The sequence below is a fragment of the Falco punctatus genome, assembly GCF_963210335.1.
Source record: "Falco punctatus genome assembly, contig: scaffold_30, whole genome shotgun sequence".
NCBI lineage: Eukaryota > Metazoa > Chordata > Aves > Falconiformes > Falconidae > Falco > Falco punctatus.
The window spans coordinates 580,024-603,892 of NW_027660235.1; the positions used below are offsets into that span (position 1 = coordinate 580,024).

Below are 23,869 nucleotides of genomic sequence, written 5' to 3' on the forward strand. Positions count from 1 at the left end.
GAAACCACAAGTCACGGTCCACTCAGTGGACTCGTGATGGTTCGTTAACTATGATCTCGAAGCACAAAAAATCAAGGTGACCACGCCAAGGGGTTATGCTTCAATCAAACAGCACAATTTTATTGTTTGCCCGTAAAGCGGCGTGCGATAGGTAGAAAGACAGAAAGTTAATAAAATGAAAAGTAAAAAGAAAAGGAAAGAGCATTATAGCTACCACCACGGGTCTAGGGCGTCCCTATTGTCCCAGGTCCAGGCAGCGTCCTGCTGGTCTTTCCGATCGTCATGATCCTTGTTATGACCACGGTTGTGATCCATCTTCTGGACAGCTGTTATGCGGATTATTCAATCCCAGGTGGCAGGGGACGGCATAGTACTCCTCGTACCGTGCAGTTCTCCTTCCCAGGGTGTAGTTGTTCCTTTCAGTCCCACGTTGTAGGGAGCGGCATAGTACTCCTCGTACCGTGCAGTTCTTTTTTCCAGGGTCTTTGTGTCTTGGTGTCCATGAGGACCACATTCCATCTCCAGGTCTCTGTTGGCAATGTGGAGACAATATTGTTCTCTTTAGACCGACTCTTACACCACCCTGTGGCTCAACATTGTTATCAGGACCACGTGGCAGCGATATAATCCTCTGAGAGGGGTAAAAAAGGGCAGGGAAAGAAAAGGGGAAAAGAAAATGACAGACAGGAAAAGAAAGGGAAAATAATCCTCTTTATTTCAAACAGTTCAAAACAATCAAATGGTATTCATAAAAATGACTAAACATAAATCTGTTTAGGTCTTATACAATTTTCCTTGTGTCAGTAGATTTAGGGATGTCCACATTGGAGGGGATATTCAACAAGATATGTGCATTGATTACAGATGTCAGATAAGTCAATTGCTTTACCATTCTCCAATTTAAGACATACAATATCATTGACAAAACAAGACCGATCAAGACCAATATCAAAAGGACAACAATAGGGTGACACAACTTGCTCAAGATGCCAGTAGCAGTCGGTGACCATCCGAAAAGTGTGTCCCACCATCCATGTTCTGCATCTTTTCTCACTCTTCTCAAGACACGGTGTATTTCTTCCACATTGTGATGGACAGTTATCAAGATTTTCTGTCCGTTTTTTCTAACCTTTTCCAGAATCTTGATCAAGTCTTGATGCTGTAACAGTTGTTTTACCAAGGTGAGATTCATTCCAATGGATACAGGCTGCAATTCGTGAATTAGTGTATAATTACATTTCAAGAGCTGGTGAGATGTGCCTGGGGCTAAATAGGAGAAGTCACATCCAGGATGTTCATAAAATTGCAAACACAAGAATTGGAATGATTCTTAGAATCTACAATCACCGTATCTACAGATACAGAATTACAAGCAGTTCTCAAACATGCACAACCTTTGCCAATATATACAAGCGCTGTCTCAGGGTTATCGTCAGGACGAATCTCAAAATGACAGATACTCTGTGTAGTGTCTAAACAAATGTCCTGAGCTCTGATTGTGGTGCCTTCACAGACAAATCCTTGCTGTTCCCGCACGATACAAGATTCCAAATCTACAGTTTGCCGTTTCTCATCCGCCTTTTGGGCCCATACTCTATACTCGAAAGGATTGAGTATGGTTCCATTGTGGTTCAATCCTAAGGCAATAATGGGGTAGATTACATTTATTGACGCATGTGATATCGTTGGTACAATAGCGGTGGCAATGTTTGTGGTGGGGTTATAAGTTAAGTTTACCAAATTCCACCAGGATTGGAGTTTCCTCTCAAAATCGGTGGCACGGTCCCAGACTACTTTCCGAATTTCAGTGGGAAAAGGGCCTCCTTCACCTTCTCTAGTAATCGAGGCAGCCACTGATTGTATCCATAATTGAGCCTGGATACAACTAAGAGCCAGAGAAAGGTTATTTTGGATTATACCAAGTGTATCTACAATCAATTTGTGATCTTCCGCATTCACCTTTTCCCATTTTGGTAACCCATCTGCTAACTGCCACTGGTTAGTTCCCAGAGCCAATAGGGAAGATTGCAAAGGTTGTTGCAATCCTGTCAGATCATTAGCTGTAGTTACCAATTTGTTCATTAATATCTCTGAGTCAATGCCATTCAGAAACCCCAATCCTGTTCCCAAAACACCAGTGAGGTCTCTCCGAGTCTGTTTCCCAGAAGGTGTCTGTCTCTGCAGCCAGGTTATCCCTCCCTCTTAAGAGGGTTTTAGGAAAGGAGAGCAGGCTGGCTGGATATCTGAAACATTAACTTGCATCAACAACTCAACTCGTTTAAGAGACCATTTGGGATTAAACAACATTTGTTGTTGACCTGTATTTCTGACTATATAGGGTCCAATTTCAAAAATTTTTGGATTGGGTACAGCCATTGGTTGAGTGGTAGGTGTAATGACATCCATTCTGAGTTCCCCCCAGTATTCCGTGTTGTTTATGGCACACATAATCTTATAGGGGTACTGCATTGCAGTCAAATTCAGCCAACACTCTTGGCTTTGGTTTTTACATGACAAAATAGAACCATGGGCTTCAATTCCATAGCTGTTTCTTGGCACAATAAGGTATCAGTAATTAATCTGCATCGTATGGAGATGTTGTCACCCTGAGACACCATAAAAGGGGGTAAAACTTTATTTTTGTCATTCAGCGTGAGGGTCGTGTCCATGCCATGGTGTGTGACTATTGCAACAAGCATCACTGGGGTTTTAGTTACAGCATTTATTTTGAATTTGAAGGTCAGACTCAATAGATCTGATCGGTTTGCCAGATTGCTTTGCCAACTACACACCACATAGACAGGTCTCGTCAAGGTGAGGTTATACCAACAGTTAGTCTTGTCATTTTTAAAAGATTTAGACATCTTAACGTTGTTGGTACTTGGATCCAGGGTGGTATAATTGCCGATGTGCTTTTGGCGACAGCACATAATAAGGGATTTTTGCTTATCACATTCCCACCCAGCAGTATGACAAAGTTTTGCTGAAATACCGGGGTGAATTCTGGTTGTTAAATTTGGATCCAAAAGATTCCCAGAGACGGTAATTAAAGAGGCCTTTTCATAGAGAAGTCCTTCCACTTTTCTACATCCTACCATAATCTTTTCTCCAATTATTCCAGTTAAAGTTCTGATCCAGTCTTTCCTATCCCACTCTCATTCAACTGGGGAATAGGCCTTATCATCATACAGTACTACAGTGGCCAAATTTAGAAAGTGATTCTTTGGATACTGCCCTGTAAAAGCAGTATACCCGACAATAGCTTTAGACCAAGGCCATTCAGCACCCTTTTGGTTATGTGTAAGTGGGAAAATACAAAAAAGTGGTACCAGTCCAATTTTACTATTAGTCATTTTAAAATTTAGGGCTATGAATTTTCATCTATTTATAGTTCATGTTCTCAGTGTCCCTCGGAGTTCTCCTGTAAAAATAAAACAACAGAGCTTGCCTCCCTGAGGCAAAAGAGAGTTAAAATGATGGGATTATCCAGCGGGTGTTTCTCTTATGTGCCTTTCCCAGGGCATCAGAGACTTCCCAAGCACATGCATTCCGTGGGGTTTTCAGTAGCAGTGGTATGTTTCCCACAGTAAGAAGTGCCACCAGAATGGGTTGTCCTGAGAAGTGAGCTGGGTTCTTTAAATCATTTGGTCCCTTTAATGAAGGAATCAAGGAAGGAGCCGCTGGGCAAAAAGCGGTTATTTTGGGGCATCCGTTTACCCCCTTCTATCATTTACAGCTTTAACAGCTTCCCACAAGCGGACATCCCAATTTCCCTCATGAGGTTTCAAAAGTCGTTTTAAGAGACCGTTGGTCCTTTCTACAGTTCCATTAGCTTGCGGATAATACGGGGTATGAAATACCCATTAATCCCTTTGCTTCGTGCCCAATCCTGTACAATTCTGGCAGTAAAGTGAGAACCGTTATCAGATTGTATTTCTTGTGGCTTTGGAAAAGTTCCAAACCATTCATGCAGCGCTTTCACCGTGTTCTCCCCCGTAGCCCTGTTAAAGGCTTCTACTTGGACTAGTCCTGATGTTATTTCCACTCCCACCAGCACAAAATGTTTTCCTCCCGATCTCTTAAAGGGGCCAATAAAATCCACCTGCCAGGCATCCCACAAGCCTTTACCCTCCCTCAAATGCAGAGGGTCATCCTCTAAAGGGTGCCTTTCAAGTCGTCTTCGACATTGTTTGCAGGCTGATATACAGGTTTTACACATATCTCTGGTGACGGGCCAGCCTCAGGCAAGGGCTTCATGGTACAGATCTTTAGCTCCTGTGTGTTTGCATTTTCCATGCAACCATTCTAAAAGTCGTTCCCAGTCTTCTGCAGTCTGGTCCTTCTGTACAGGAGCTAGCCTTGCTAACTCATCAGCCCAGTTACTCCATTCTCCTGCTGACCCCCCATCTATCTGATGGGAAGCTACCCAACCTACAGCAAAGTTCCCTCAGCTAGCAATACTTGAGATGTCTTGCCATTTTTCCTTTTGCCACACTGGAATCTTATTAACCTGCCATTCATTTTGCTCCCAGAAAGGAAGCCATTCGGTACATCCCTTAAACACAGCATAAGAATCAGTATAAATGTAAACAGGAGAAGTAGTTTGTGCTTCATCTTGAAAAACGCTCTATACTGCAATTAATTCACCAACTTGTGCACTACCCTCTCCCTCCGTTCTAATTTGCTCATCGGAAGAGGTATGGAGCGCTACTGCTTGGTATTTCCACACTTTTCCTTCTCGTTTGGCAGAAGCATCAGTAAACCAAGCACTAACTGACTGTTCACAGGGAAAAGGAGGGGCCACCTGGATGACTGAGGCAGGTTTATCTTGGCCCTCGTCCAGGCTCGCTACTTCTTGTATAGCTAGGTTTTTTAGAACTCCTTCAGATACAGAGAAAGTGTTACAGTAGTGTCCAATCTGAGCATAACACTTTCGTACTGAGGTTTCTGGGCCACCCCGCCAGGGGGAGGGGTCCCAGTAGTGACTGCTTTTATAACTTTAAATGGGCCTCTCAATATAATGGGTTGTTGTCGTACGATTTTTCCTACTTCTATGAGAGCCAAGCTAACCACAAACAAACCTTTCTCCCAAACAGTGTATCTTTTCTCAGCATCCCTAAAGCCACGGGAGTAAAATCCCACAGGCCGGGTTGGACCCTCAGGGCCCCGCTGCCATATGTGAACTGACGGTCCTGATAAAGCAAACCCCCACTCCACCTGGAAGGGGTCTGTAGGGTGGGTAGGGCCAAGAGCTTGGTGTGCTGTTGCTTCAAAAATTAACAATTGCATAGCCTCTTCCTGAGAAGCAGTCCATTCCCATTTGACCTCTTTTCTTAGCAAATCATAAAGAGGTCTGGCAATGATAGAAAAGTCCGGGATGTGTTTTCTCCAGAACACCAATAATCCTAAGACATGTTGCCAATCCTTTTTCGACTCAGGCATTTTGATCTGTTCTAAGGAAGCAAGGGTATCTGGCGGGATGCATGTCATTCCCTCTTTCCACCAGATTCCTAAGAATTTCACTTCCTGCGAGGGCTTTTGGACCTTTTCTGAAGGGATCTGCAAACCCAAATTTTCCAAATGTGAAATGATGTTCTGTTGGGTTGCTCCCACATCCTCTACTTCATCTCCCCCAGTTAGGGATATGTGCCACACGTACTCTGTTTTGGACTCTTTAGGAAGACGCCCATACTCTCTGCTCAGTTTGGCTAGCTCCGTGGCAGTATATGGTATCTCTTTGGTTGTAATGTTGGGATCATCCTCATCCTCATTCAGATAAATATATTCTGCTTTAGTTAAGGGTCTCACTTGAGGGTTGTCCACAAAGCGTTTTCTCGCCTCCACCAACTCCTGCTGAGGGTACATTGGGTTAATTAGTCAAATACCCTTTTCCTCTACTTCCGGCTCCATTTCACTCAGGACTTCAGTGTTTTTAGAGCATGCTGCCTTCAGGGTGGTTTTTAACAAGTGGTTTTCTTCCCTTTCTTTCTCTAATTGTTCTAAGTCATAATTCATTTTTTGCAGAACTTTCACCAAATTTTCAAGGGATTCTATAAGTTTGTTTTCATTGCTACATTTTCTAAGGCGATCTTCAATTGCTGCGACCAGGCTAGCTCCTAAAATGGCACAGACTATAGATTTGCCCGTAGCTGATCTAACCTTAGCTTCAGCCTGTAAGGACGTCAGTCGGTCCACTACATTCTGCAAGTTTGCCCAATTATCTCGAGCCCAATCTTCTCCGGGTACAGAGGGTCGAGCCCCATACTTTGCCAGAAATGTGTAAAACATGTCCCGATCTTTCATTAACAAAGGATTTTGTTTATCAGCTTTTTCGGCCATTCTTACTACGAAGGGACCAAACCCACTTTGGGGAGGCTAGACTTAGTTACAAACCGCACAGCCACTGCTGTGTCCCCCTTCTCTTTCCCAAATGGTTGAAGGGACCAAAAACCTGCTTCAGGAGGCAGCTTATAGTTACTACAAGGTTGTCCCTTCACTTTCCCGAGCAGAGCAGACAAATACTCTTAACATGAGGGCAATTGTTGCCTTTTTACAGGCGCGCGGTGACCTGGTTCAGGAATGGCATGGCGGCCAACCCCTGGCCGCTCGGTCCATCAGCTCACAGACACCAATGTGGTGGATGGCAAATGGCGTTTATTGCTGAACGACGTGACACTATATAGCCTAGGTTTACAATGTCACTTCCGTCTGCTTACATCATAAATCAAAAGCTGTTGGCTATCTGGAGGGGGGGCCCTGTGTTTCCGTACAGCGTGAGATCTTCCGGCCGCCAGGCCCTACCTAGCAAAATTTCCCCCCCCTCTATGCTTAACTAAACAGGCTAAAATAGTAAAAATATTTCTAAAAAAGAGTATAAAGATAAGGCACACTAAGCAATTGGCACTTAGGAAGCGACTGGGGGTAATGGAGTGTAGTTTGGGATACTTGGGAGAGCCAGGGAAAATCGGGGAAAATACTGATCAAGTACATTTTTTAAGCAGTTGTTGGTGTTCTACAAACATGATGTTGACCCTTTCTAGCCGGCTCTGGACAAAGGACACTAGCTTGTTTAATATACAGGGTCCGAAGATCAGTATCAGCAGGATCATTGCAATCGGTCCTACCAAGGTGGATATCAGGGTGGCTAGCCACGGAGATTGGTTAAACCATGATTCAAACCACCCTTGTTGGGCTTCCCTGTCTCTTTTTCTTTGAGCCAATCTCTCTCTTAATTTGGCCATCGAGTCCCTAACTACTCCGGTGTGGTCCGCATAGAAGCAACATTCCTCTTTCAAGGCAGCACAAAGGCCTCCTTGTTGCATAAACAGGAGGTCTAATCCCCGCCTGTTCTGCAAAACAACCTCTGATAGCGAGGAGAGGGATTGTTCCAAAAAGGTAATGGATTTCTCGATTCTTTGTAGGTCTTCATCGATGGCAGCTTGTAGTTGAGACAGGCCTTGTCGTTGGGTCACTAGGGAGGTCACTCCTGTGGCCGTGCCGGCTGCTCCTAAGCCAAGCAGCGTTGCTATTGTTACAGCTGTCAGTACTTCTCTTTTTTGAAGCCTGCTATCGGCTTCTCCCCAGTAGCGGTACATTTCTTCTTCTGGATGGTATAGGATCCTAGGAACAACCAGAATTTTTACACAAAAATCAGCAGAAACGTCAAAGATTTTGAGGGACACACAGGGGGTTACTCCTGATCGATGGCAGATCCACATTCCCGGTGCGGATGGGATCGCCCATTTATGGGTCTTGTCAACCGCAACGGTTCTCGCGCAGACAGCACTATCCCAGCTTGCTAGGGCAACATTACCGATACATACGCCCAGGCCCCTGACTTGGTTCAAGGTAACTCCTTTCCATGGTGTGTCCCACCTACACTGGGTTGGATTGCTGTCTGATGAATGGTCAAAGGAAGCATCAAGGGCGATGCCCTCGTAAAAAGGGGGATAGACATCATAACATAACCAACAGGAATTCATGAGATCTGGGTTTGACTGATTTAGCGACCGAAAGGTGGCGTCTAACACGCTAAAAAATGACTTGTCGGGTAACTGTTGAGAGTTCATGTTAGGCTGGCTCAAGGGAACTATCTGCTTGGTTAGTAAGGGATCGGCTGGGGCGGGCATGGCAGTCTGCAAGTTTTCTTTTCTTTGCTGGTTATCGCTTTTGATCACGACGTTGGGGCCAATTGCTGTTCCGCTTTTTACTTCCTGTTTTTTGATAAAAAACAGTCCTCCCCTATCTGTGCCGGGTTGCCAGTATCTAACGCCCCAAGTTTTGCCGATGGTCCATCCTAGGTCGTTTTCATTGGTTACGTTTAAGAAAATATATTGGCAGTCACACTTCCCTCGGCATACTGTCCTTCCCATCCCACTTGGTCTCCTAGGGGTGCAGCCTATTGGTCCCCAACTGGCCTTAAGAAACGGGTCTGGTTTCGCTACCTTCCAGCCAGATGCAATGGTTTCACAGCCCCAGCGAGAACAGTAATACTGATAAGGGACATTACAGTAGGATTTGCCGGGGTTAGAGCTGGGACACATATAGTACATTATAGTGTTCGAACAGGGGGTTGAGAGGATTAGATCACAGAGATATACTTCAAAACTAGGGGATCCCGGGGTAACTATTCTTTGCAGTATCTTTTGGTCTTCCCATCTTGCCAGTACCCATTCCCACGGCTGATGTTATACAAGCCGCTAGACGGCATTATGAACCCCAAAATTGAGATCACACAAAAGCATCGCAGCCCCGCCTTGCGGGAGCTGTTTCGCCGTTGTCTGGACTCCGCCGGTGCAGAGCTCTCAGATGCGGACAGGCCGCTTGCCGACTCGTCGTCCTCTCTTGTCACCAGGGGCTATGGGTTACGGGGGTGTCCGATGATCCGGTCCTGCAGATAAAAACTCACAGTTTTCATTAGTTTTATTCTGAAGGTCTGGCTTGATAGATTTAAGTGGACACCATCTGATTCTGCTATCTTTTCTGACCGCAGCATACCCTCGCCCTGTCAGAACTAATTTCCACCCTTGTTCCCACTCTCCTAGCTCATTTCTGATCATGACGTACGGGCCCTCTTCTAGCGCTCGAGTGGCCCAGTGCTTCTGGGCAGGGCTATTCACCTCGTCTCCCCTGGGGAACTGGTTTAAAGCTAACAGGGCTGTTGCTAATAAGCGTGCCTGGTCCCTTGAGGGAATGACGTTGGTAAAACCTTCTGCTTTTGCTAATACCTCTAATTTAGATTTCAGAGTTTGATTTGCCCGTTCGACTATGGCTTGTCCTGTACTATTATACGGGATACCGTGTGTCAGAGTGATACCCCATTTCAGAGCGAATGCCTGGACTGATTTAGACACAAAATTCAGGCCGTTGTCTGTTTTGATTTGATTAGGGATGCCAAGCCACGCCATGGCTGTTAGCCAATGTTGGATGGTTGCCTTAGCGTTGGTCTTAAGGTGTTGGGTCGCTGCGATCACCCCGCTATATGTGTCTACAGTTACTGCTAGCCATGCTCGAGGTTTTAGCAATTGGCAGAGCGTAAAATCTGTCTGCCACACCTCGGAGGCTTTAAGACCTCTGGGGTTGACTCTGCTAGACCACAATGGTGCTTTTTGACAGTGGGGACATGTAGCTACTATATGTTTCGCGTCAGTGGTCGAGATCCCACATCTCTTTGCTAACGCTTTAGCTCCAATGTGAAGGGACTCATGTAATTGGCGGGCATCTTTCAGTGTCCACACCCCTTTTGCAGCGGCATCTGCTTTGTCATTGCCGATTTGGAAAAACCCTTTGATTGGGTCATGGCTATTGACATGGATAACAGATACAGTGCCCTTTCGGGAAAAAAGTGCTTCTTCTAGCATCAGAGCTATTGTGGATGTTGACACGCCGGGCCCTGACATGGCTAAGCAAAGCTTGGCCACAAACATTGAATCAGTTACTATGTTGAGATGTTCTGTTGGGAACAGACCGCATGCCAGCACTACAGCTGCTGCTTCCAGCTGTTGGACGGAGATCGCACGATCGGTCATTTTGACACAATGCCATTCTCCTCCTGACTGCCATACTGCTGCCGCGGTTGAGGTCGCTGAGGATGCGTCTGTGAAGACCGTTGGTCCCTGTTGGGGCCGGTCCATGATTTTCCGCGGGAGGTCGATGTCAACAATAGCTAGCATTTGAGTCCAGGGGGGCTTTGTGGCATACCGGACTTCTCCCCCAAATCCGGCGAGGGCTATAGCTAGATATTCTGACATTGCCACTGATTGTGTTGGGAGCTGTTTGCGAAAGGGTAGGTATATTCTGGCTGGCTCAATGCCCAGATGCCTTAGGGCGAGTTTCCTGCCTTTCATGATGAGGTTACCAAGGCACTCGACTCCTGGAGAGAAAGCGCGTGACGTTTTTCCCAGGACTACCCATTGTATTGGCTGAGCTTTTTCAGGAGGGCCTTGGGCCAGCGCTCCTACTCCCCCCCCCTTCCGTGAAGTGCACATACAGGTCGAGTGGCATAGCTGGGTTCCACCTGGCGAGCGTGTTTGATGACACCTGTTGTTCGATAAAGTCGAGAGAGTTTACTGCCTCTGTCGTCAGAGTTTTTTGTTCCCATGTGTTTCCCTTTCAAGAGATCGTACAGGGGGGCCATGATTTCGGGAGGGATCAGGACAACATTGCGGAGCCATTGCAAAGACCCCACTAACTGTTGCACATCATGGAGTGTTTTAACGGTTCGACTGATATTTATTTGAGGAGGTGTTATATAAGAACTTGTGATTCCCATTCCCAAGAAACTGACACAGGGTCCTCTTTTTATTTTTGCACTCGCGATTTCAAACCTGTTTGTCTCGAGGGTTTCTGAAATTATTGTCACCAGGTGGTCTACCTGATTGCCTGATGGTGCGGCAATCAGGATATCATCCATATATTGAATGATAGTCGCAGTCGGGTCACTGCGCCGTACCGGTGCCAGTGCTCGATCTACTGTGATTTGACAGATAGTGGGTGAATTGATCATTCCTTGGGGCAGCACTTTCCACTGGAAGCGCAAGTTGGGGCGTTGGCTGTTTGGAAACACTACAGAAAAAGCAAACCGCTCTTTGTCCGCCTCATGCAGAGGTATTGAGAAAAAAAGTCTTTAATATCAAGGACAGCACAAGGTTGTCCCTCCGGAACCATGCAGTTCATGGGCAACAGTGTTTGAACGGGACCCATTGGTTGGATTTTTTTGTTTACCTCGCGCAGGTCGTGGAGGAGACGAAACCCCTCGCCTGTTCGTTTGGGTATTACAAAGACTGGGGTGTTCCATGGACTAGTGGAAGGCTCTATATGACCTCGTTGCAGTTCGCGGTCAACTAACTCAAGAAGGGCATCCATTCGAGGCTTTGACAAGGGCCACTGCTCAACCCAGACTGGGTCGGACGATTTCCATGTCAGTCTGATCGGCGGAAGTGGGTGTACGGCAGTGGCCCTTACTGTAAATTTGTCACCCTGGCTTTTAATAAGGCTAGGGCGTCCCTTCCCAACAGGGGTGGGACTCCTGACATGACGTATGGGAAAGAGGGTAATGGTCTTCTCCGGTCCCTTTTTCAGTGTGAAGCGTGATTGCTACCACGTGAGCACTTTTCCGAGCTCGGGTTAATCCCCCGACTCCGCCCACCGGGGAGGCATCTTCCAATTTCCAAGGTGGGGGCCAGCTCGTTTCAGGAATGACTGTAACATCTGCTCCGGTGTCAATCAAAAAGGGGATACTGATGGTGATACCATTTATGGAATTATAGAGGGAACAAATCCCCCACACCACTGGTGGGTTGTCACACCTTACTGCCAGGGCCACCCAGGGGTCCCGCTCCCACCGGGCGGTCCCTGCTGTCCCTGGGACGGAGGCCAGGTTTGTGGGGTCGTTGGCTGGGCCATAAAGTTGGTTGCTTCCCTCGGGGGCAACGGGTTTGGGGGTGACCCCCCCTGTCTGGGGTTGGTGTAATGGGGCCGCCTGACATCCCAAGTGGGAGAGGGCTGTGTGCGGCCCAGGGGCCCCCTCCCCTTCCCGTTTCCCTGCTTTTTAAGTCTGCATTCCTTCGCAAGATGCCCTCTCTTTCCACAGGCCCAACATGGTCCTTTATATCGGTTTTGCGGGAGGAGTGCTGTTGGCGGGTCTCCTGATTGGGGGCAATTGGTCATCGCATGGCCTGGTTGGCCACATTTGGGGCATACCATCACGTTAGCCAGTGCACGAACGGCCACTTGGATTGGGGCTAGGTGTTCTTCGCTCACTACATGTTTAATCATGTCTGCAAGGCTTGACCCAGGTGGAAGTGATCGCAGGATTTCCTTGGTTTTTAGATTAGACTGTTGCCGCAAACAGTCTGCGATGACTGGGCCTTTTGCCTCTGGGGGCAGGGTTGAGGAATCGACTGCTGCTTGGAGGCGATCTACAAACTGTGTAAAACTCTCGCTTTCTTTTTGTTTTATTGTGGACCATGGCGATGGCTTGGCAATAACTCTAGAGGTCGTGCGAATGGCCTCTCTAGCTGCACAAGTAGTTGCCATAACTTCATGGGCCCGCAGGCCCTGGGCTTGTGCTTGGGGGGTAATCATTGTTGGGTCTGTACCCATCAACCGCTGTAGGCTGGAGCCGTGTAGCGGATGATCCGCTCCGGTTACTCGGGCTAACTGCCTCGCACAGTTCTCCTCCCATTCTTGTTTAAACACAATCATCCCTGCCCCGTCAAAAATCAACCTACAGGTCTGTTTTATATCGAACGGGAGCAAATCATCCCCCCCAAAAACCCCATCTATGAGGGTGGAGACCATGGCAGAATTGAGTCCTTTGCCCGCGATTGCTTTAACAATCGCTTGTATATCCTTAGGGTTTAAGGGCGAATGAACCCTCTGTCCCCCGTCCGTCACTCGGACCGGGAATGCTAGTGTGTCTGTAGGGGCCCACTCGGCACATGCAATTTGTATTTTTTTCCAATCAGTGAGAGTAATTTCTGTCCCCTTATGTTTTTCTTTTTCCGTGAGTGGTGATATTTTGGTCTTTGTATTTGCAAGCCAAGTCTCCCATGCAGAGTCTGAGTCAGAGTCAGAGTCCGACTGACTGCTCTCTTCCGGGTGTTGGTGGTATGTGGTCAGGCTTCGGCCCCTCCCCTTTCTTGTGTAATTGGGCGGTTCTTTCCCTTTTTGCCCGCCCTGCCTTCCGCTTGGGGAGGCGCCTGCCTTATAAGGACGGTTTTGAGGAGGGTCATTCTGATTAGCTTTCCGCCCCTCGCTCGTGCTCTTTTCCCTTTTTTGGTCATGCCAATCACTCTTTTCTTTCCCATTCTCCTCCCCCTCCCCTCTGTGTGCGCCTGTTAACTCTAGCGCTCCCCCCCTGCTCCCGCCGGGGGTGGTCTCGCCCCGCTCTTCTTCTTGCTCGGCGACATCTTGGGGCACATATGGTGGTGGTTCAATCCGTGTATTTTCAGCCTCGGCTTTCACCTCAGCATCCCTGGCCTCTGCAGCCAGTTTGCCCCAAAAGGAGTTCGCCGAGGAGTCTGTGGGCGAGCTGAAGATGTTAGAGTCTTTCGGACGCTGAGTGGGCGCGTCACTTTTCTGTCGGCTTTGAGGGTCGACGGAACCCTCCTCAGCCGGGGGGCGTGAGGTTTGCGTAGCCGCCCCAATTCCCACCCGCGGGGTGGATAACAGACAATCCCTGGCAGCTTTCCAGGTCTCCTGCTCGTGTCTAGCTTTTTGGAGAGCCTGGACGACTTTCCCCCACGCTTTCAGATTTTTCCCACTACCAGTAGACATCGTTTCATCGCATAAAGCGCGAGAACATTTGTCCCACACATCTGGGTGGAGTATATCCACCGGCTGGTCAATGACCCCCAGCTCCAAAAGTCTCGCAACTGCGAGAGTAAAATCTTTGGGCTTACAGTCAATACCCCACTGCTTATGCAGTTGTAATACGACCTTCGCAAGAGCTTCCATCCTCTTGGTTGGTCCGGGAGCGTCCTCCCCGCCGGGCTGGTCCTGCCGCTCCGGCCGCCGTTCACCCGACTCCAGGTGATTTTCCCGGGTTTCGGCACCACTTGTTGCCTTTTTACAGGCGCGCGGTGACCTGGTTCAGGAACGGCACGGCGGCCAACCCCTGGCCGCTCGGTCCATCAGCTCACAGACACCAATGTGGTGGATGGCAAATGGCGTTTATTGCTGAACGACGTGACACTATATAGCCTAGGTTTACAATGTCACTTCCGTCTGCTTACATCATAAATCAAAAGCTGTTGGCTATCTGGAGGGGGGGCCCTGTGTTTCCGTACAGCGCGAGATCTTCCGGCCGCCAGGCCCTACCTAGCAACAGGCAACCCCCCTTTATAGCACTTTCCCCCTTTTGCACTTTGAGTTCTTTTAGCTTGATCCCAACAGACAGAGCCCTCAATCGGAGTTTGGAGTGCTAAGGCCTAGGCGTGTGTGGTATGTGGGAAATTTGAGTCGCCCCCCTTGCTTTCTGGAGACCTCTCACCCAGCTGGGTGTAGGGCCAGGTGAGGCTAGAATGAAACGTCCTTCCCCTGTTACAAACCACACACAACCTGCACCCCTCTGTCTCTCAGGATCCTGTCCGTGACGCCAGTTTAATGTCATGATCCACTCAGTGGACTCGTGATGGTTCGTTAACTATCATCTCGAAGCACAAAAAATCAAGGTGACCACACCAAGGAGGTTATGCTTCAAACAGCACAATTCTATTGGTTGCCCATAAAGCAGCGTGCGATAGGTAGAAAGACAGAAAGTGAATAAAAAGTAAAGTAAAAAGAAAAGGAAAGAGGATTACAGCTACCACCACGAGTCCAAGGCGTCCCTATGGTCCCAGGTCCAGGCAGCGTCCCGCCGGTCCTTCCAGTCATCGTGATCCTTGGTGGGGAAGATCTCCAAAGTTCAGTTGCTAAGAAGGCATCTTTTTATGCCAAGCAACACACCTTGCTCCTCCTCTGGTCCATGGACTGCCGCCAGTCTACGCCCTCTCGAGCCAGGTTATCTTGTTCCAGTGGCGGGTAGCTTCAGACCAGGAGGCGTGTTCTTGTATTGTTTTCCAGTTCGTTGTTATGACCACAGTTGTGATTCATCTTCTGGACAGCTGTTATGAGGCCTTATTCAGTCCCACGTTGCAGGGAGCAGCATAGTACTCCTCGTACCGTGCAGTTCTCTTTCCCAGGGTCTTGGTGTCTTGGTGTCCATGAGGACGACGTTCCATCTCCAGGTCTCTGTTGGCAATGTTGAGACCATATAGTTCTCTTTAGACTGACTCTTACACCACACTCAAGACAGCAGACACAGCACTGGAAAGCAAGTTTGTCATCTTTAAGGACACAGACAGGTCAAAGTGAGGTTCCAAAGGAAAATCATTGTATTTGATAAATAAAAATCCAATGTCCTTTCTCCAGAGTGGACTAAGCCACTGCAATCAGAGGGCCTGGGGACTGCGTGGCTGGGTAGCAGCTGTGTGGGCACGGTCCTGTTGACCCTTGCGTGTTTCAGGCAGAGCATGAGTCGTAAGGAAATTCAGCCAAACAGCATGGTGGGCTCGATGAGATTGAGCAGAGACAATTGAAGTGATTATCCCTTTCTGCTCGGCACATGATACAATAGATCCAGTGTATCTGGAATCCAGTATAGCAGAGACATTGTTAAACCAGACACTGTTCAGTGGAGGCCCACCATGGTGGTCACAGGTGGAGAACTTGCAAAATGAGAAGAAGTTGAGTCATTTGGGCTTGTCCACCCTGGAGAAAAAAAGATCTTGAAGGAACATTCAGCAGCATGGCACTAGTACCAGGAAGACATAGTCAGGCTCATCTCCGTACCACAAGACACAAGGACAAGAGGCAATAGGCTGAAACAAGAGAGGTTCAGAGGACCTAAAGTTGAGTAAGTCTTCCAAAATGATGACAGCCTTCTTTTGGAATCTGTATCTCACAGACTGTGTGCTGGCTCTGTCCCAGAAAGGGACCAAAGTCTGTTTGGGGAAAGCCCTGAGTCACTTGGTCTGGCCTTGCTCTGTGCAGGAGCTTGGTCAAGAAACCTGCCCAGGTCCTCATCAGCCTGAATGATGCTGTCCTTCCTTCCCATTCCTGTTTTCCAGTTAGGCAAAGCACTCGCATGTTCCCTGAGCACTGAAGGAACTCACATCAGGTGCAGGACTGCCTCATAGGTGCACACAATCAGCCCTGAGCCCATCCTTTCCCTGATACAAGTGCTTATCTGGTACTCTCCTAATATCCTTCAAAAAAGAAAAAACAAAACTCAAAAACACCCTAGCCTGTCAGTCCTTTCCCCCTTGGCCATGCTTTTCTTGTTTTATATCCTCTCCTGGTATTTCGGAGATGTTTACTGTGGGAATTGTCAACCTGAGGTAGAAACTCCATGTAGTGCATCGTTGTCTCCCGTTCCTCTTGTTCTGATGGTGTTTGAAGCACTTGCCCACAGACCTGAAGTGCTGATGTGTTGGGGTTTCAGTCCAGAAGGACCTTGGCATGCCTGGGGACTCGTCTGAAAGAAACCTCCGTAAGTTGACAAGGCAGAGTGGGCAAAGTCTGCCCTGGGAGCAGAACAACCTTGTCCATTGGGACAGGTTTGGATGTGACTGGCTGAGGAACAGCTGCGGGAGAAGGGCATGGGAATTATGCTGGATGCTGGATGAGCCCATGAGTTTCCCCTTCTGGAAGGAGGGTGAAGAAACTGGAGAAGGGCCCCAGGCAGCCTGTCACGGTGGGGTTAGGAGCCTAAAGCAGCTGAGCTGTGTGCAGGGGCTGAGGGACCTGGGCCTCCTGAGCCTGCTGGAGGGGCCCAGGGCAGCCTAAAAGCCGGCTCTGCCTGCCTGGAGGGATGCTGAAGGCACCTGTGCTGCAGCGACAGGTAGAATGGCAGAGGCAGCAGCCACAAACTGCCTCCCAGGAGCTTCCCCCAGGCCTGAAAGAATGTAAAGAGAGGGTGGTCTGCACTGCAGCAGGGCACCCCGAGAGTCCCTGGGATCCCCCCCTTTGGAGGCTGTCAGGTTTGGGCTGCACAAAGTGTCAGCCAGCCAGGGCTTCAGGGCTTGAGAAGGAGGTTTCTGAACTCTATAAATGTGCTTTTCTATTCGATAAATGAAGCTTTAGGCTTTTAAAATCAGGCTTTGCTTTCCAAAATTTAAAAGTTGTGCCTTAAAAGTGTGGTCAAAGAGGAGCTGAGATCCTAAACAGTGCTTGGGCCTGGAAAACGCTGATTTCAGCACCAAAAGTGGTTTGGACAATCAGACACTGGAGTCTCACACGCAGCCGACCCTCTGGTTACAGCTGGCTGAACTGAATTGAAGCTCACTGTGCTTCCCCTGTATGGACTGTCCATGTTTGTGTCATTAGTTACCACACAACGGTCTCCTCAGGGACCACAAGTTCTGGACATTTTTTCCTCTTGGCATGAACTTACACAGCGAGGGTGGGTTAGCAATGGCTCAGTGCTGATTACACTGAAACAAAGAGCAATACCTGGAAGCAATGCAGTTGCAGAACTGAAAAAAAAAATAAAAAATACAGTAACAACTCCCCCCTTTCAGACTTCACCTAGCGGGGTACGAACTATCCTGGGGAAGAGCTCAGATCACCCCAGAAGAAGCAACCAATTGGGGATTTACAACCTGCCTGGGCCTGCAGAGTCTTGGAGCTGGAAGAAAAGAGCCATTTGTCAAATCCCAGAAGCCAAATGAAAACAAGAGCTCAGAGCATCCCTGGGAATGGCCGGGTGGTGTCACTTACGGATAATGAATTTGGGACTCATTGCCAAGCATTTATATGAAGGTGTCGGAGGAAACAGAAACCCCCTTGTCTGGACTCAGGAGTGCAGAGATGCATTTACGGAATGGAAACGGACTGGAATGAGTGCTCCAGCTCTAGGCCTCCCAAACCTAGAAAACCCATTGGAACTCTTGTGCATGAAAGGTGACACGTTGCCTTAGGAGTGTAGGCCCAGAGACTGGAACCATGGAGCAGAGCCGTGGGGAGCTTTTCCAAACAGCTGGACAGTGTCAGTAAAGGACGGCCAACCTGTCCGCGCACGGTGGCAGCTACAGTATTACCGGTGCAAGAGGCCCAGGAACTGACACCTGGGCAAAAATGACATGATCTCAGTGGCAAAGAAGAAGTAACTCATGATTGTTTAAAGACAATGGCAGAGGTATATTCTAGCCAAGTGGAATTAAAAGGCACGCCAACAGAAAATGCAGACTGGGACTTATTTGTAGGTGGTAGTAGTTTTTTTGCAAAATGGGACCCAAAGAGCAGGATATGTTGTGGTAACTATCAGAGAGAGAAGAGAAGGCAAAGCCCTCTCATCTGACACGTGGGTCCAAGAGGCAGAACTCACAGCCTTACTAAGGGCACTGGCATTATTATCAACAGACAAGGCTTTTTTAATGAATGGACATATTTGAAATTTGCCTTTGGACTAGACCATGCCGATGGGGCTGTTGGAAAGAAAGAAAGAAAGAGGACTCTGAACCTCTCAAGGATCCCCAGCCAAATTATGAGGCAAAGACCCAACAATCATTTCAGGTGACCGGCTGACCCAGGGTGCTGGCAATTATGCTTTGTAAAGTGCAGCACCTTGGAGATAGTTCGGTGCATCTAGGACAGCAAGTGGCAGATCAAGCAAGGAAAGAAGCAGCTGAAAGTCAAATATTGCTAGTCCTGCCAGAGAAATGGCAGAAATTAGGACCTAAGAGCCCACAGGATCCACCAGGAAACAATCAGTTGGCTAATATACTGAAGGCAACCCAAATCACGGATGATGGGTGACTCCTTCGCATCAACTAACATTTACAGAGGAAATTATGTGTGAATTGGCTAAAAGGAAGCACCAAGAAACTCCCTGGGGATTTGAGAGGATGTTAGAAGCCTTGAAAGGGCAAGTTCTAAAAGTACCATGACTGGGAAAACAAAAAGCAGAGTGAAGAAGCATGAGTTTTACCTGAAGAATAACCCTCACCTACCCCAATGATCTTTCCCAGGGCTGACAAAGCCCCGGGGATTACTGGCAAATAGACTTTTTCCAAGTTACTGCAGCAAAATGGGTATCAGTATCTTTTAGCAATGGCAGATGCTTTTTCAGGCTGGCTGGAAGCTTTCCCTTGCCGCACCAGTAAGAATTATCATAAGTGTAAGTTCAGAGATAATACTGAGATTTGGGGTACCCATAGGACTTTCTTTGGGTAGGTGTTGGAGAATGGCTGGATGAGAAGGGTCACAGATCATTAGAGCATTTGCTCGAGCAGAGCCGCATCCAACCAGTGTGCTATCAAGACTGGGCCTCAGCTGAGGTTGCCAGCTGTGCTGATGGCTGCGGAGTTGCAGGGACACCGCGGCCTTAACAGGCTTCACAAACAACTCTGAGGAGGTATGTGCAGTAAAGATAAAGAAGTTACGTAAGCTAGCTAACCGCAAGTAGGAGGACCATGTAAATGAGCAGGTAGTGATTGTAGCCAATCATAGACTGCTGAGTATGCATAATTAGATACACTGTATAAATAAGAGCTATTCGGATTAATGAATGGAATCATGCTTTATCACTCATATTGAGTCGGCTGCATGTTATTCCCCGCCGCTCGCACGTAGGGGTCCACACTTGGTAGTAGAAGCCCTTCACCTTTTAGCTAAACTAGGAGGGGTAAAATGGGATCTCCACACTCCATGGAGATCTCAATCAAGCGGGAAAGTAGAAAGAATGAAGCTAAGCCTGAAAGGACAGATGAGTAAAATTTGCCAAGAACCTCAGAGAGAGCAGTCAGATGCTTTTCCCTCAGCGTTGCTACAGATACAGGATCCAGCGTAAACGGAAGGAGAGACTTTGGAAAGGATACGTGGTAAACCTTGCCAGGTGACAGAAATGGGACTGAATCCCAAAATAATAGAAGGCAAACATGGCTTAAAAGAGTATGTTCAGTCTCTAGGAAAGGTCCTGTCCTCTCTCCAGAGGTACCTCACTGTGAGCGCAGATCTGTCCCTGGACGTGCCTGTACATCACTACCGACCCGGAGATTGCGTGTATCTTAGAACGTGGTTGGATGAACCGTTGAAGAGAAGTGAAAGGACCTTTCCAGATTTTTCTCAGCACCTACGCTGCTGTCAGGCCTGAAGGAGTCACTCCATGGACGTGCCATAGCAGGGTTTAAGCAGCCACATCACCAGAATGGACTGCCAAGCAACAAAAAAACCTTTATGCTTGAAACTACCTCCAGAATCATGAAGTTCTAGGTTCAGGATCTTGCATTATTGCCAGACAGCATATAAGTGGATGACTGAAATGCGACCCCAGATAAGACTGGGCTGTCTACAGGGAAGCTGGAGTCTGCTACTTGCCTCTCCTTTGTAGATATATGTTGAAACATGTTTTACAGATGTATAGAATTTGGCCTGTGATGTGGTATGCTAAATCCTCAGCTTGGGTGGGACCGGGAGGAGTCATGGACATGGAATACTCATTTGAAAATGATGGAAGGATCGATGAATGCTGTTAGGAGGAGGGATTGTTGGGTAGGTACCCATTTCCCTGAATGTCCTCATGCAGGAATGCCTGTAGCTGGTATCCCCATCCCATTTGGGACTAGTGGGCATAACTTGTGGCTAAGACCAAAACACACTCATTGGAACGAGACTGACCTCCAGACCTGGGCAATACTGAATCCACACTCAGTGTGAAGTATGTTACTAAAATGAAGCCAAGACACACCAAAATGGAACTCTGCTCTTTGTGGGGCACTACCCACATTGTGATTGCTCAATACAATTCATGAAGCTGTCAGAACTAACTAGCAGTAGGTACTGGAACGTTCCACTGGGCACTGGGTGGTGCTGGATATGTGCCAGTGCAGCACAAAAAGCGTTACCACCAAGATGGTTGGGTAGATGTACACAGGGAGGGATTTTTCCTGATATGACTGACTGAGACACCGGAGAACAGTTGGTGGTGAACAACTTACCTGCGGAGATACTGGCAGAATCAACCACCCCTTACAGAGAGACCCACTGGGTTTCACTCTTCTGCTGGGTGGTTTATTCCTTGGCGAGGGGCTGCTGAATTGGGGAAGGCAGTGATAAAGAGATCCACAGGAGTGGTAGAGATGGCCAAGGACACTGCAGGTGCCATAAACCGCACTCTGTACGGCAGAGACAATGGCCGTACGCAAGGGGACAACCCTTGGGTTCTCTTGGTGACTTCCAGCCTTGCCCGTGCCCTTTGCCTTCCATCTTACGCTGTCCTGTGCTGTCCCACAGCTGATGCTCTTCCCCGGCAGGCTGCAGGCACCCATCTGGCTTCCCCGCCTTGCTCTCACCCTGCCCTTGCCACACATGCACCGATGTCTGCCCACCCTCACACGCTGTTCCTGCAAACACACACACATGCACTGATCTCACACTCCTTCTGGACGACGTCTCCCACCACAGCACAAGCCCTTGAGTGACATTTCCTCCTCCTGACCTCCAGTCTCCACTTTCCCAGCTGCACTGGCTGGCAGTGTTTCTCCCTCCTGCTCTTCCCTACCTCCAAGGAAAGCTCCACCACCTGGGAAACCACCCTTCAGGCGGGCATCCCGACCCATCACCCTCCTTGTGGCCTTTCCCCTGACCATGCCACGGCCTCACCGCGCTCTTCCAAGGCTGCGAGCCTTTCAGCTTCTCGCATAGACACGAGCAAGCGGTGTGCCTGCTGCTGTGCTGCCATGTTCTCAGGCAGCAGTGACGTGACAAGCAAGAAAGAAGCCCCTCGGTGGAGTGAGCCCAGGTCCTTAGGCAGAGGGGCTCTCACAGCCCGTGTGCCACCCAGGGGCCTTCTGCTGGCCTGCCCGAGACACGGGCAGATGGAGCTTAACAGCACGTGTCCCAGCCATGAGTCAGGGGCTGCCCTACGCGCTGTTTCAGGCAGAGGTGACCTCACCGCCCCTTTCCCAGGCACATTGCTGCTGTTGGACTCTCCCCTCTGCAGGCAGAACTGGCCTCACTGCCCCCGTCACAGCCATTGGCTTCCTGCTGGAATGTGAGTCCCTGAGACACAACTGACCACGAGATACCGTCCTCAGCCGTCACCCTCCCCACGGCCCACCACCCAGCAGATAAAGGGAAGCTTCTCTCAGCCAATTTATCTCATGGATTTCCTACCTACCGTTTGGGTGGAAGAACAGTCCTCAGGGGAACTGCTCTGTTTCTACTGGACCATGTTTTGTCTCTGCTTCTGCGCCTCTGTTTTCCCTTCTTCCCCCTGCTATCCCATCCCAACTGAGCTCTCCAGGGAAGTGAGTCAATGAGTCCTAGAATATCTCAGGTTGGGAGAGGCCCCTGTAATTCCGCTTGTCCAGCTGTCCTGCTGAAGGCAGGGTGAACTGGATGGCATCTCTCAAGGGCTCTTCCCACTTTGGCATCATCCACAGAAGGGTCTGAAAAGCCACTTTGTCAGCTTGCACTGGGAGACAATCAAGACATTCAACACACTTGGCCCAACTGCTTGCACTGGAAGATGCCACTAGTCAGTGGCCACCAGGAGGACTTGACCACTGGTGACATTTGGTCTTGAGCCCCTGTGGCGTGTGATGCACCTGTTGCAGAATGGCTGTGTGATCACGGCCATGACTCCCTTAAAGATCTTTGTGAAACAAAGTTAGCGTAAGTTTGCTGAAGCAGGCCTTGCAGCTGTGCTGAGGCATGCTGATAAGGAAGCTGAGAAAAACACTGACCTTGTGCCTAATGTTGTAAATAACTTTGAGGAATTCGCGTAGACAAGAGAGAAAAAAATATATGTAGCTAGCTATCCGCAGAAACCGCAAGTAGGAGGACGTATGAAAATGTAACCCTTTAGAGCTTAGCCAATCAGCAGATGACTTGTAGGCATAATTAACTGGAACTGTATATAAGACATAATCGCGCCGTAATAAATCGAAGCTTGCTTTATCACTCACATTGAGTCGGCTGCTTGCTTCCCCTCGCTCGTCGCAAGTGGCGCCTGAACAGGGACCCCCAATCCTTGCTCTTCACCGGACAGCGAGGACGGAGAAGCACTGGCAGCAGCGACCAGGGAGCGAAGATCGACTGATGCAGGCATCGTAACTCGATCCGTGCTTGAACCGACGACTAATCAAGGAAATGTTCGCCGTCCGTGAGTGTCTACCCAGAGAAAAGGCTGCATCTTAATCAAGGAAAAGGACTGTTTTAAGCGCGCTATGGAAAAAGAGGTAGCACTCGCTCTTTTGCGATGCTTTTTAGAAAAGCGGGGAGTAGGCCCTTTAAAAGATCTGGCCAGGTTAATTACTATGGGAAAAGCAAAAGGGTTTTTTACAGACCCCGAAAAAATGTTTGAAGTAGAGGAGTGGCGTGCATTTAGGGACTGCTTGTGGGACTCAGTTATAGATGACGATAAGGCAGCAAAAGAATTGATGAAATCATGGCGTGAAGTAACTAATTGTGTAAAAAGATATCAAGCAGAAAAGCGCCTTGCTGCGGCAGTAACAAGCCGACTTGCAAGCGCAGATCCTAATGCAGGAAAAATTATGCCATGTGAAAATCACATTCCAATACCCCCTTTATCACAAACAGTGCTCTCTGTACCACCTATAGAGCCCACTGTACCACCTATAGACCCTTCGTGTCCTCCACCACCCCACCCCCCTCCCCCTCTCCGGCACAGTAGCCTTGGGGGGGCCAGAGGGCGGGGACACATTTGACGAAAGTGCTGCTGAGGAAGAAAATAGCAGTGGGCAGTCAATACAAAATTCTAAAAAAAAAAGAAAAACCTACAGTAAAGAAACTGGTGCGTTCTACGCACATTAATTGGCAAAAAAAATAGCACAAGAAGCGGCTGGTCAGGGAATATTTTATA

General features: G+C 48.5%; 1 protein-coding gene across 3 annotated transcripts in view; it reads right to left on the reverse strand.

Moving 5' to 3' along the window:
* Positions 1-20,615, reverse strand: part of LOC308057440 (uncharacterized protein) — a 279,898-nt gene extending 259,283 nt beyond the window's left edge. For 2 of the 3 annotated variants that reach the window (XM_080411545.1, XM_080411546.1), the window contains exon 1: positions 12,734-20,614. In XM_080411545.1, the coding sequence (XP_080267671.1) occupies positions 12,734-13,959 (1,226 nt within the window). In that variant the 5' untranslated portion in view covers positions 13,960-20,614. Of the gene's footprint in view, positions 1-12,292 lie in introns of all 3 variants that reach the window. The other variant, XM_080411544.1, reaches the window with a different exon arrangement.
* Positions 20,616-23,869: the final 3,254 nt, after the last annotated feature.